General features: G+C 41.2%; 1 protein-coding gene across 2 annotated transcripts in view; it reads right to left on the bottom strand.

The window, feature by feature from the left end:
• Positions 1-1348: 1348 nt before the first annotated feature.
• Positions 1349-14809, bottom strand: part of vamp4 (vesicle-associated membrane protein 4) — a 34578-nt gene continuing 21117 nt past the window's right edge. For both annotated transcript variants that reach the window (XM_060068046.1, XM_060068047.1), the window contains 3 exons: positions 3019-3098; positions 2833-2884; positions 1349-2736 (listed from right to left, as the gene is read on the bottom strand). In XM_060068046.1, coding sequence (XP_059924029.1) covers positions 2711-2736; positions 2833-2884; positions 3019-3098 — 158 coding nt within the window. In that variant the 3' untranslated portion in view covers positions 1349-2710. The remainder of the gene's footprint in view (positions 2737-2832; positions 2885-3018; positions 3099-14809) is intronic.

Below are 14809 nucleotides of genomic sequence, written 5' to 3'. Positions count from 1 at the left end.
TTGTAATGACGAGATGAGTGTTTGATTTGATACAAAGAGTAGGTGTGTGTGCATGTGCGTGTGCGGGTGTGTTTGTGAGTGTGTGTGTGTGTGTGTGTGTGTGTGTGTGTGTGTGTGTGAAAAAGAGGGAGAGAGAGGTGAGACATTTCTATGCCATAAGGAGCAGGAACTTCTTTCCACTCAGCTTTCACCTCTGGAAACCCTTGAAACTCCCAGCTCTGACTCACAAATATTTGGCGGGAGGTAAGGAACCATCTTTTCTCATCACTTTGTTTAAACTCATCATTCCTCCAATAATCCATCATCTCCCCCCATCCATCCCACTCCATCCATTCACATCTGTTAACCTACTTTACCGTCAATCCTTCTGCCTGCATGAACTCCCGAACCCTCCAATCGGAGCACTGAGCAGACAACCTAAACATACTCATTGGCCAATGGGGGGGGGTTCTGAAAACACGCACCAAAGGGTATACTGCTTATTAAATAACCTCATAGCTGTATGCATAGATGCAGTCTTTACAGATTCTGAATAGCTAGAAATGGCTTAAAAAATAAGTATTTTGGAAGTAAGTCTCTGCTTTTGTTGTTGCCACTCATGTCAGCGATGGTTAGCAGCTGGGATCCTCTGCCAGAGCTCTGAAAATGATTCAGCAAACAAAGCTTCAAAGTATGATCTACTCTGTTTAATTAGGTGAGTGCTGCATGCACTGGGCGTTTTTTCCCACACTATTGAGCTACTTTTAATCACACACCCGCTCGCTATTCTCTTAAAGAGACACACACACACAGTGCAGGGCAATACATTTTTAGCAATGCTTTGCCCTTTTCATTCAGCGGCCCCTTCATTTGTCTCCAACCATTTACTTTTTCTTAAATGGTGTGCATGTTTACATTGTTTACTCCGTTTAGACTTTTGAACCTTTGTTCAAATCCCTTCACTTGATTCAAGCCATTTAACATTTCTTTATGTCTTAATCTATGTGGCTTTATTAAAAAATATTTTCAACCTCACTTTGTACTACAGCACTCACCGCATTTTCTGCAGGAAATGCATTTTCTAGTTACTCATCATCTTTCCAAAACAATTAGGCCTGTTAGATCATGTCTGTCTGCGTGCTTGCGCGTGTGTGTGTGTGTGCTTGAGTGTGTGGCGAGTAAGTGGCGAGAAAACAGAGGGCAGAGTCCGGGGCCACTAACTCAAGTACCCCCGTGGGATCCAGCTTGGCCAGTAAAGCCGGCAACCCAAGCCTAATAATGAGATGAGTCCTCGTTAGCTCTAAAGAAACCAGGGAGAGTGGCCAACTGCAGGAACTAGTAGTCCAACAGCAGACGAAAGCCTTCCAAATGCCCGTTATATTGATTTTTATTTCAGAGCAAAACAGAACAATAAATCAGTCTTCCATTGCAGTGCCAGAAAATTTTACATTGTTAAAATTAAATAGGTATTTACACTTTAAATAAATTAGAAGTAAACGAGAACACAAATATTTTAAAAGGAATGACTGTGTATGGTTGCTGCTCGTTAGAAAGATGTTCAAATCTGCAATTCTAAACCTCCGTCCAATGCTGTCTGTGGCAGGGCACCAATACAAACACTGCCATTCGTCGCAATGGCGATACGAGACATTCCTACTGAGCAGTGGCAATATTCTGCCAGCAAAAATGAAATACTGAGTGCAAAATTTTTTTTAAATAACACTACGAACAATGAATCAAAACTACAACAGTAATATAACATCCGCTCAAACAGAACCATGTGGAAAGATCAAGAGCGGCGTCTCAAGGAGCCAGCAGGATCCCAGGACAGTGGTTTTTAGTACGACCCAGGGACCTGGGTTGCAGTGGGTCTAGGGTTCAGAGGTTTAGGGTGCTCAAATAAAGATAAATAATAAATAAAAATACAGACAACGCTCATACTATGGGATGTATTTTGGCATGAAACCAGCTATGACGATTAACAATCAAACCAGGGACTAGGAAGCTATACTTCAAGTACACATTTTTACTATTGAACGGATAAACAGCATAAAGAGGACATGAGACAGGAATTTCCGCTGGTTCCTTTCCTTCCCAAGTCCTTCCCATATTAACATTCTCATCCACAGTGCGTTGAACCGGAGGCTTAAACAGCTATAACACTAGGGAATTGTGTGTAAACATTGAATAAAATGTTATGAAGTTGCAGTGCCTCTGTGGTTTTCATTTATGGAGGGCTTTGCAGAACAATACGGTTAAACTAGGAGAGCAGGGGGACTCTGTGCAGTGACAACATTAGTGAAGGTGATGTGCAGGCTCCAGAGTGTGTGTTTCTTGATAAGGCTAAGGGCCCTGTGTTTATCTCATGCATCCGCATGAGATAAAAAGGCTTCCTCTTTGCGTGGACCAGAGGGCATGAGATGACGACCTACTAACTCCCGCCTGTGCCCCAATCAAATAAATTCTCGTCTTCCATCCATAACTGAAAACACCTATCCTACACAACTGATAACTGAGTTGTTTTCTTTAGAAATGCGAACAATGCAGGCATCGGTGTGGGACAGTTTAGGCAAAAGCTTTGGGGGAAAGGGGGGTGGGGAACAGACAAAGATTTGGGGTGGAGTTGGGATGTTGTAGGAGGTCAGCTGGTACCCTCTAGCTGGCGTGGAGGACCACATGAGAAGGGATAGTTGGGAGGATGAGAGATGGTTATCATCCTTGTCGTCAGACACTAGTGATACCGGAGGATGACCGGAACTGAAGGACCATGGCAGAGAAACAGAGAGACATTAGAGCTTGCTTTTGGCAATGCATATCTTTTTATTTGTTTTTATTGTTTTACCAAATACTCACCAATTATAATCAGCAGGACGGCAAATACAACCAGGGAAATTATGATCTTCATCTGTGAAAATAATATTCAAGATCAGATCACATTGCACTATAGAGCAGCACCATAACATTAACCTTAGCAGCATTTCTTAGACTAGGCACAACAATGACCCAACCCCACACACACACACACGCACACAGCCCTACCTTCATGTCTCTCCACCACATCCTCCTGTGCAGCTGTTTAGCTCGGCTGCTGAAGGCCGAAGCGTTGTCTGAAAGGCTTTCTGTAAGTGACACAAACAGACGGACAGACGTCAGCCAGGCCACACACGTGTGGACACAGGGAAGAAAAAGGACAAGAATAAATATTGAAATCATGGTCATCTTCATCTGTAGAAGAGCACATCTCATTTTCACTGCAGTTTTCTATTTTTTCAAAAAGGGAAAAAAATTATTGCTTTGAAGTGGGCTAGTCAGATGGAGTGTAGCTGTGAGATTATGTGTTTCACACACACGAAAACACACATGTGTGTGGGTGCTGGCAGGGCCTCTTGCCTGCCTCCTTTACCTCCCTCTTGCTCCCTGTGTACATGTGCATATTTGACGACCCCTCTGCAACAGGGCTACAAAGACGCCCCGGTGGCTCACCGGGTAGAGCGCACACCATTAAGGCTTAGTCCAGATCACAGCGAGCCGGGTTCGATTCCTGCCTGTGGTCCTTTGCTGCAGGTCCTCCCCTCTATCTCCCATACCTTCCTGTCTGTCTGACTCTATCATAAAGCCTAAAAATGCAAAGAAAATCTTTGAAAACATATCTTGAAAAAGAAAAAATACATATAGTGTTGCCTGTAGTGTTTACAACAAGATGTGAGCTCCAGAGTTCCAGATATGCATCGTTGTCTCGTGGAGCTGGCAGGACAGACCGAGAGGCCGCTACATAACATCTACTGTTTTCATAATGTGCCCTCACAGGTTATTCCACAAAGGACATTTTCGAGAAGGACAGAGTGAGAAAAACAGAACCGTCTTAATTCAAAGACTTTTAACTCTTAATTCAAAGTGTGTGTATATGAGTCTTCATGTAATTGGAGGAACACAGGCATTTCACACACACCTATAAAGTATACATAGCTATGGACCATCTCCAATGGAAAATACACAGGGGCACAGTCATAAAGCAAGAGACATTACTACACACAAGACTGGCCAAATGCACCTCAAAGTGTTTATTTGTGTGTATAGAGCGCCACAGTGACCGCCCCCTTTATGAACAGCTCTGGGTCTGGAATAGATTTCTCATTCATATTCTCCATTTAATTTTTGAGTGAAGGAACTACTCATCCCATAAACCATTGCAAACTTTTTCACAACAGTTTAGCGTGTTTCTTGCATCTTATAACCTTTGTCATTATTATTTAGTTTATATTATTAATACAAGTTGTGTCATAAATTTTGTGTGTGTGTATGTTTATGTATAGGGTTTAATTTAGTGTACAGCGTTGGACATGGTACAATCCTTTGTTCCTGACTGCAATCACAGCGTAATAACGTTACTTGTTTTTAATACATGTGAATTCAGTCTCGTACTCCAATTACATATTCATTCAACATTACGTATTCCTAGCTTTTATACTACCAGAATTACATAAAAGCACTGCTAGTGCTATATCACATATTTTGCTTTTAGTTTTATATTCTATATCAACATATTTTTCAACATGTATAGCTCATTTCCGCTACAGTTCCTAAAACAACTCAACAAATCAAAGACGCTGTGTTACAATTTTTATGGGTAGTGTAGTGGTTTCAAATGCATCGCGGATAAAACATGATTTTCTAAAAACTAGATGTTAAACTGTTTAACTTAACTTCTAGGGGAGCATATACCATAGTTTCACAATATAACAACGCATGCTAAGTATACTTTTAATTGTTACGACATTATGGCTTTTAATCAAAACCCCTAAGGAGAAAATGAATGGGATGTTTACTTTCGGAACCACACTGTTGCACTTTATTCTATCCCCGGTCTACATCTATTGGTGAAATCCAGATGCCTCGGACACCAGCCTTCCGGGTTGGACTTGTCATTTCCTGTCTCGTAGCACTTATAGCGTTCCCGTTCGTCTTTGTGATTGTGTCATTTCATTGGCTAGTCGTTGTTTATTATTAGCTACATTAGCCTCTTTAGCAAACCAGCTCGAAAACGAACAACACAACGTGACATTGTATTGCACGAACAGCGAGACTGTGCAATGCATAAATTGGTGACCGGAATAAAGTAGCCATGTAATCAAGTGTGGAAGAGCACTTAAAATCGACATTAAAATGACCAACATGGTACAAATACAAAGAAAACTAGGAATTGCATTTCCTGCCGAAAACCCGTGTGAATGCTGACGGCTGAATGAAAAGCGCAAAGCATTGTTGAAAATGAAGAAATGTAAAATAAATTGAACTGAAGAATCTGAAAGTAGTAGTAGCTTAAGTAGTAGTAGCTGAAGTATAAGTAGTAGTAGCTGAAGTAGTAGTAGTAGTAGTAGTAGTAGTAGTAGCTGAAGTAGTAGTAGTAGCTGAAGTAATAATGGATTGAATTTATATAGCGCTTTTCTAGACAATCAAAGACGCTTTACAGTGAAGGGGGGGACCTCACTCACCTCCACCAGTGTGTAGCACCCTCTTGGGTGCTACATACTTGGATGATTAGGGGGCCAGTAGGGCCCCCATTAATCGATGAATCAGATAAAAAAAAAGAAACTTTTGTAATTGCTGCATCTTTATTGAACTGAACATTACTTCAAATTCACAGTGCAGACTGAAGTGTAAATACACCAGGTTATTGCTCCAACGTGCCGAAACTATTAAAAGTAATATTAAATGATAAAAAAATAAAAAGATATAACTGGGATAACACAAAAAGAACATAGAAAGTATGATATACATTTATATATATATATACAGTAAAAAAGGGATATCCATAGTTAACCGGTTAACCGATAAGATCCTTAACCGTTAAATACTAACGGTTAAAAATAAATTAAATCATCTTAATTTCTCGCAGATGACAGGAGATGTGCCAGTGGTCATCAAAAATCAGGCAATCACCCAGGTAACCTCATATAAGTATTTAGGGGTTCTTATTGATAATCTTCTCTGCTGGAAGACACATATTGACAACCTGTGCAATAGACTGCAACAGAGGCTATATTTTTTGCGAAGATTGTACGGCGTAAGCAACCACATCATAATGATTTTTTACCGTGCCATTGTAGAAAGCATCATTAGATATGGGATCACCTCATGGTTTGGCAACCTAACCGTTAAGGCAAGAAGCAATGAAAATCGTAGGGAGGAAATAATATGAGCCTATACAGGGCATCTATGAGCAGGCAGTTAGGGAGAAAAGCAAAGAAAACAAGAAATGTGCATTTCGCCGGCACAACGCGAAGCATGTGTTCAAAACGCTACCGTGAACCTGTGGATACGAAGGTTTTGACTGTGGGAGGTTCGGTGTGGGAGATATATCCCCAAACGCGTTTTCAGAACATTCATTTGGCCAGTTAGGAGATGAACAATTTCCTCGTTTATGGCGGCCCCTAATGGCAACATTTTGTAGAAGATGTACAATTTCCTCGTTTATTGCGCCCCCTTATGGCGAAATTTCCCGAAATTTTTATCGAACGTCATTAGGGTTAGCACCAATATGTGTGTAAAATTTGGACTCGATCCGATGTCTTTTTTGGATTTTTGATTTTCCACGTCTAATTTAGCTCATAAACCAATATTCAAAACGCTACCGTTTCGTCGTCGAAGGTCGGATCAAAAAATTATAGACGCAAATGGGCGTGGCCTATGCCAAAAGATGCAGCCGACTCCAGTGAATCTGTGTGTATAACGTTTTGGACTGTGGGAGGTTCGGTTTGGGGCTATAAGGTTTTGGGAGTTATAGCCCCAAACGCGTATTCCTTGGTATAGCGCCACCTAGTGGCCGGCATGTCTGGATTTTGTCGTCTGCGTAGTCTTCACGGACCTGGATCTAGTCAAGCAATTGGCGTGTCTGCACCATTTACGGTTTGGGCTGTGGTATCACTTTCTTGGTAGGAAGTATAATAATAAGAAAAATCCTTACAAAAAAAACAATAGGGATCCAATCCTGTTGGCTTGGACCCCTAATAAGAAAAATCCTTACAAAAACAATAGGGTTCCAACCTGTTGGCTTGGACCCCTAATCATTTCCAACTCACACTCTTCCCTGAATATTAGGGGTGTGACGATACACTCAGCTCACGAGACGAGCCGAGACACGATATTGGGTTCACGAGAACGAGACGAGACGAGATTTTAAGAAAACTACGATGACAAAATATATGACTGGACCAACAGACTTTTATTTAACCGAGTTGCACATGCATTTTGAAATGCTTTATTATAACTCTTAATTACATGCATGATATTGAAACAAAAACTAAAATTTATAACAGTTAAAGTAAAATAAATTAAATTAAATAATTCTCTTTTTTTCAAGTGCAAACAATATTATGTGCAAAACCAAATCAAAGTACCAAAAATGCTGCCAAACAAATTATTTAAAAGTGGCGGGGGTATTTTCCGACGTCATTCTGGCTATCTTTAGCTGTGTTCGAAATTGTTCCCAATACACTCACTCACTATTCCCTATATAGTGTTCGTGATATAGTGCACTATTTAGGGAACGAACAAACGAGAATTCGGACACTACGCTTAACATTTCTAAACGTCATTTGCGTCAGTAAATGTGCCGAGCATTTGTGTGACGTAGACAGATGCGCCCATAGATATATGATGAGATCATGGATGAGATGCCTCGTCCGCGCTGCTGGCCGATGGAGTCGAACGTCACCACTGGCGGCCATCTTACCACAGTAAGCTGCTCACCCATAACATTGTGTTGGTAGTGATTCATGTACTTTTTAAACAACCATAACTTGCTCAATTTTCAACCGATTTTCAAACAGTTTGGTTTGTTATAATCGTCAGAGATGTAGTTATGACACTGCATACTTTTGATAGAATAATGAAAAATAGAATAATGTTCTAATAGGTACAATATCATAACCACGTTAATAACGTTTGTAATAAACCAAACCGTTTGTAAATCGGTTGAAAATTTAGCAAGTTATGGTTGTTTAAAAAGTACATGAATCACTACCAACACAATGTTATGGCTGAGCAGCTTACTGTGGTAAGATGGCCGCCAGTGGTGACGTTCTAGACGCCGCCGTAGGGCATCTAGTTAATATATATCTATGGATGCGCCCACATCATGTAAACAAACCGGGCACTCACGAGGAAAGCTGGTTCTGGCAGTCTAGACGTAGCAAAGGCACAATACTGCCCCCACAGGGCAGAAATAGAAGTTTAGATAGCTCACAAATCTCGCGAGACTGATTTTTAACGCGACGGGTAATATCGTCGAGTTTAATCTCGCGAGATCTCGTGGCACGAGATCTCGTCACACCCCTATTGAATATGAAACCCTACCATCAGGGAGATGCAAATCTAACCTCCTTAAATTATCATTTGTCCCAGCCTCTATTAAGCTGACGAACAATGTGCAATAGAATAATGTGCAATTAATAGGTTAGCACTTTAGCACATAGCACTTTAGCACACAGCACTTTAGAACTAAGCACTTTAGCACATAGCACAATATATATTAGTTCTAGTGCAATTAACACTTGCACTTTATCCCCATACTGTATATTTCTATGTTATACAGCAAGGGGCAATTTAAGTCTATCAAGCTCCATGTCCTCGATGTTAAAATGTTGGTATGTCGGGTTGTGTTTGTGTATGTGGTTGTGTTTTCTGTTCTTTTGTACTCTGCGTATGTAAAGAAAGCAATGATGCACTGTCCCCAAGTCAAATTTCCCCACGGGAACAATAAAGTTGAACCTTGACCTTGAGAGCGTTCATTTTTCTTGATATTGATACCATTTTCTAGACTCCTTAACGATCCAAGTCTTTATTGATACCACTATTGATACTTTTCTATTATTTTGTGAAAATAGAACTTGTATTATTGCTTTAATTGATGATAAGATGATCATAGCTCAAGATAGGACGTTAAACTGGTCATAATTCCATCTTTACTATCTATTTTATATTGCTGGGAAAACAAGTTTTCGCCAAAATCTCAAATTTCTTTTTTTTTGCATTGCATTTGAACACATCAATCATATTACTGGGCCGACCTGAACACATCACATTTGACACTGTTTGATACTTTTTTTTAAGCTAACTAGCTCTATATCCTGCCGATTTTAAAGGCCCACTATGCAGGATCGGGCATTTCTTCGCTGTTTTCTTGGTTTGGCACGCACATTTCTCTACAGAGCGCCCCCTACAGCTTCGTAGTAGATATTTTACAACACTGTCGTAACAACTCGTTGACAACCCTTCCCCATGCACTTCTACGCGAGCCATGTGCATTTGTTTTCAAAGAAGCCGGCGAATGCGTGGAGCCATGTCCGAAGTAGATGTTCATAAAGTGTAGGCAAGGTTATACATTTTTAAAATGGTGTATCTGTATTGCAATAAACATAAATCCATCCTTTTTTATAGTTGACGGGAAGAATTTATATCCTAGATTATAATTGTTTGATCTTAGGTTGAACAGAACAATCAGTGTAAGAGTGTTGGCCAACATAATAATCTAAATAAACAAGAACCTGGATTCGGGATTCAGCCTGTATCTGGGGGACGAGACGGACAAACAGCAAAACACCCATGGAAAAAAAGGTGTTTATATGGTTGCAACCAAGCAAGCTAGAAACATACAGGGCTCACAACAAAACGGTCGAGAAAACACATTTTTACATGGCTCACAGCAAAATGGTTGAGCAAACACATTTGTACAGAGACTATCAACATCAAGAATACCACGAAGACAAAGTTCACCCAAGAGTACTTTCAATTTCAAAAGCAACACGGCCAAGTCGGCGTATCATTTGCAGTCTTCTTTTTCTTTTAGTTCACGCTATTCCTGAAAAGCTTGCCCAACGTTTACTCGTGTCTGGCCTCTCTGTCGGTCAGTCTCCCTTTCCTCTTCTTCTGTTCCTCCGACATTGGGTTTCTCTGTCTCTTTTTAGTCGGCTAATCTATGATGAATGTAACAATCCCTTAGTTACTTGTGTTTATATCGAGCCGGTTCCGTGTTTGGGGGTCTGTGCCGTAAAGCAATTTGTTACTTCGCGAGACCCGAGACTCCCGCGAGAGTGGGCGGCGGGTCGCCGGCAAAAACATATTCCCTTTCTCCGCCAAGATGCGCAAGGGGGAGTCGAAACAACGAACAATCTAACAAAAATGTATAATAGAACCATCGCAATGACTCTTAGCCTGTTATATTAAGGTAAATCAAGCCAAAAAAGTTGCATAGTTCCCCTTTCACTCGTGTCTGGTCTCTTTTCTGGTCCATTCATCTTTTGTTCCACCGACAGTCGCCTCTTGGGTCCCTTATCAGTCGATTGATCCATGATGAATGCAACAATTGCCTCGCAACTGGCTGTTTATATCTAGCCGGTGCCATGTTTGGGGGTGTGTCTGTGCCGTAAAGCATTTTCAAAACTACAATCCGACTACATTTTCGAGGCGCGATTGGATACTTCCGCTGCGTCACATCCGGATTGTGTCGGTCCGAACCTCCATGGTCCGAACAGAGCAAGTTGCATATGCGCTTTTTCCTTGGAGAGGCGACATGGGGCAATGACACACCCACCAAACGACCCAGAAATGGTTGCAGAACCATCAGAATAACTCTCAACCTGCATAATTAATGTAATTTTGGCAAAAAAAAGTTGCATAGTGGGCCTTTAACATGGATTTAAAAACTGGATTACTATTTTTAACTGACGGGACTTTCTACAGCCCTAAGGGCCAGATTGAATGAGCCTGGTTGGGCCAAGTAGTAGTATTCGTAGCTGAAATAGTAGTAGTAGCTGAAGTAGTAGTAGTAGCTGAAGGAGTAGTTGTAGCTGAAGTAGTATTCGTAGCTGAAGTAGTAGTAGCTTTAGTAGTAGCTGAAGTAGTTGAAGTAGCTGAAGTAGTAGTAGTAGTAGTAAGGGAAGAAGTAGTATTGGTAGGAGTAGTAGTAGTAGTAGGCAGTAGAAATGTTGAATAGCTTTAATCAAGTGAGAGATTTGAACCGAGTTCAAAATGTTAAAATCAAATTGGAATAAAGCTGTGTGTGTGTGTGTGCGCCTTCAATAGAATAGCGAGCCGGTGTGTGATTAAAAGTAGCCTGATGGGCGATTTTTTCCACCCTATCTGGCAATACTGCCTGAACGTCCTCACGGCCCAGCGTCATCATAAATCAATGTGACCAACTGAAAACGAAGCCAGTAAGAAACTAAAACTGTGATTCTGAATAAAGTATAAATGATATAGAAATTCCGTTTGGACACTATTGGAGATACGTGTGTGTAGATTTGTTAAATGGTTTGAACGAAGGTAAGCGGTTGAAAAACGACTGAGTAACGATGTCTTAAGAAGTAGAAGTGTCAGAATGGGCAGACATCTTCAATGAAAACAACTGAAAAGGGCGATATAAAACTAAAACTGATTCTGAAAAAAGAGTAAATGATAGACATGTTTTTATCGTTTAGATATTATTGAAGATATAACTGTGTCGATTTGTTAAATGGTTTGAACGAGATAAACGGTTGGAAATGTATTTAGTTACGTAGTTACGTTACCCTAACCCTTAAAGGCCTATTGCAGGGTTTATTTTCTCACGAATATGTGCAATTTGCTTGTTGGTAATAAAGATTTAAACTGTTATTTATTGTATTTAAAGGCCCACTATGCAACTTTTTTAGCCAAAATTACATTAATTATGCAGGTTGAGAGTTATTCTGATGGTTCTGCAACCATTTCTGGGTCGTTTGGTGGGTGTGTCATTGCCCCTTGTCGCCTCTCCAAGGAAAAAGCGCATATGCAACTTGCTCTGTTCAGACCGACACAATCCGGATGTGACGCAGCGGAAGTATCGAATCGCGCCTCGAAAATTTAGTCAGATTGTAGTTTTGAAAATGCTTTACGGCACAGACACACCCCCAAACATGGCACCGGCTAGATATAAACAGCAAGTTGCGAGGCAATTGTTGCATTCATCATGGATCAATCGACTGATAAGGGACCCAAGAGGCGACTGTCGGTGGAACAAAAGAAGAATGGACCAGAAAAGAGACCAGACACGAGTGAAAGGGGAACTATGCAACTTTTTTGGCTTGATTTACCTTAATATAATAGGCTAAGAGTCATTGCGATGGTTCTATTATACATTTTTGTTCGATTGTTCGTTGTTTCGACTCCCCCCTGCGCATCTTGGCGGAGAAAGGGAATGTTTCTGCCGGCGACCCGCCGCCCACTCTCGCGGGAGTCTCGGGTCTCGCGAAGTAACGAATTGCTTTACGTCACAGACCCCCAAACACGGAACCGGCTCGATATAAACACAAGTAACTAAGGGGTTGTTACATTCATCATAGATCAGCCGACTAAAAAGAGACCGAGAAACCCAATGTCGGAGGAACAGAAGAAGAGAAAAGGGAGACTGACGACAGAGAGGCCAGACACGAGTAAACGTTGGGCAAGCTTTTCAGGAATAGAGTGAACTGAAAGAAAAAGAAGACTGCAAATCAGACGCCGACTTGGCCGTGTTGCTTTTGAAATTGAAAGTACCCTTGGCTAAACTTTGTCTTAGTGGTATTCTTGATGTTGATAGTCTGTACAAATGTGTTTGCTCAACCATTTTGTTGTGAGCCCTGTAAAAATGTTTCTTCTCGACCGTTTTGTTGTGAGCCCTGTATGTTTCTAGCTTGCTTGGTTGCAACCATATAAACACCTTTGTTTCCATGGGTGTTTTGCTGTTCGTCTGTCTCGTCCCCCAGATACAGGCTGAATCCCCGAATCCAGGTTCTTGTTTATTTAGATTATTATGTTGGCCAACACTCTTACACTGATTGTTCTGTTCAACCCAAGATAAAACAATTATAATCTAGGATATAAATTCTCCCCGTCAACTATAAAAAAGGATGGATTTATGTTTATTGCAATACAAATACACAATTTTAAAAATGTATAACCTTGCCTACACTTTATGAACATCTACTTTGGACATGGCTCCACGCATTCGCCGGCTTCTATGAAAACAAATGCACATAGCTCGCGTAGAAGTGCATGGGGAAGGGTCGTCAACGAGTTGTTACGACAGTGTTGTAAAATATCTACTACGAAGCTGTAGGGGGCGCTGTGTAGAGAAATGTGCGTGCCAAACCAAGAAAACAGCGAAGAAATGCCCGATCCTGCATAGTGGGCCTTTAATGTTGTTAGGTATCACAAAACGGAATGTAATACGAAAAAGTAGGTACTATTTTAGAGGTTTGCTATTGATTCTCATTTCCCCAGAGTGCATTGCATGACGTCACGTTGGGGAGACACGGACCAAATCCGCATTGAGACCCTTGAGAGTAGAGACTAGTAAGAGAGTGTTCAGCAGATGATACAGATACATAGATATTATACATAGTTAGTATATGCTACACGTGAACCTCCTAAGATGGCGCAATTTCATTCGTTCGCTATCTCGGGATATTGGGCAATATCCCATGATTGACATCTCAAACTCGATATTGTTTTCATCGCAAAATATCCGCTAATAACAACAAATAAACCTTCGGTCTCAGGGGCTATTCCCCACTATTCACTTCGCCTTCGGCGAATAATTGTTGATTAATAGCCTAGATAGATGGATAGCCTAGTCAAGTCGTTATTAATACCAAACTACACAAATCGTCGGGAGTTCACAAGAAAGTCGTCACATGTAAAAAATGGAAGCAAGCGAAAGCTAAACCAGACTGTATCAATCACATACTTTGGGTCCATTCTAACTTATGGCAAGAGGCTAGTCTTTAAATCTTTGCAGTTACTGAATTTTGATGATAAAACAGATTGTTTTGCATAAGATGAGTGTGTGCGACTGTGCCTGTGTCCTTTCCGGCTTCGGCATCCTGCATGGTTATGAAGGCCTTGTGGTTAGTTGTGGTCTTAAGGGTGCACTCACACTAGGCCATCTGGCCGTGGCCGTTTTCACACCTAACCGGAAGAGCGGAGTTTGAATCGGCGCGCGGCTTGTTGGTGAGTTTGTGGCCGTTTCTCAATTCCTAGCACGCGTAATACGGACTCGATGACTTGCAAGTACGTACTTGGCAAGTCCATACTTCAAGCACAGACTTGCGAGCACGCGAGTACGTACCTGCAATTGGAACAGCAGCGGACTCGATGACGTCACCACCTCTGCTCGTCCGTTAACTGTGCTACGGCCTCATTTAGGCATATACTACTGAATAATATAAACAAATGATATCAAACAAAATCCCAGCCTCTTTAATTTTCAAATAGCATGTAAATATTCTGAATGAATAAAAATTGAAAAGATATGCGTGTCCTGTCATGTGTATAAGCTATACACACACAACTTTATATATATATATTTATATATTATCTTATATTAATATTATTATTATTATTATTATATTATATAAATATATAGATAAGTTAAGAGTAACTTAAGCTACAGTAGTGCGTCTTCTCCATATTGTCCGCCATCGTACTGCTGCGAGTGCGAAATGCATCCTGGGATTTATAGCGGTTGCAAGTACACACGAGCCATCTCTGATGCATGCTCGGTGAAACGGCGAGATCGAGCACGCATCAAGAACACTTCCGGGTTTTACGACAGTACTCGCTTGATGCGTAGTTTGAATTGGAACAGTGCTCGGGCAACGACTGATGACGTTTCACGAGTCCACGAGCACACGAGCACGCACAAGTACGCAAATTGAGAAACGGCCTGTTTGTTGCATCGGACAGGTTTGGTGCTGCTTCGGCTTCCGTATCACAGCGAGTCTTTGGGACTGAATCGGACTGGACCCATCGGGGCTTCCCCGTGAGGGGATGG

The sequence above is a fragment of the Gadus macrocephalus genome, chromosome 12, assembly GCF_031168955.1.
Source record: "Gadus macrocephalus chromosome 12, ASM3116895v1".
NCBI classification, from domain to species: domain Eukaryota; kingdom Metazoa; phylum Chordata; class Actinopteri; order Gadiformes; family Gadidae; genus Gadus; species Gadus macrocephalus.
The sequence above is the reverse complement of the archived record's forward strand: the minus strand, read 5'-3'. Positions and strand labels throughout refer to the sequence as shown.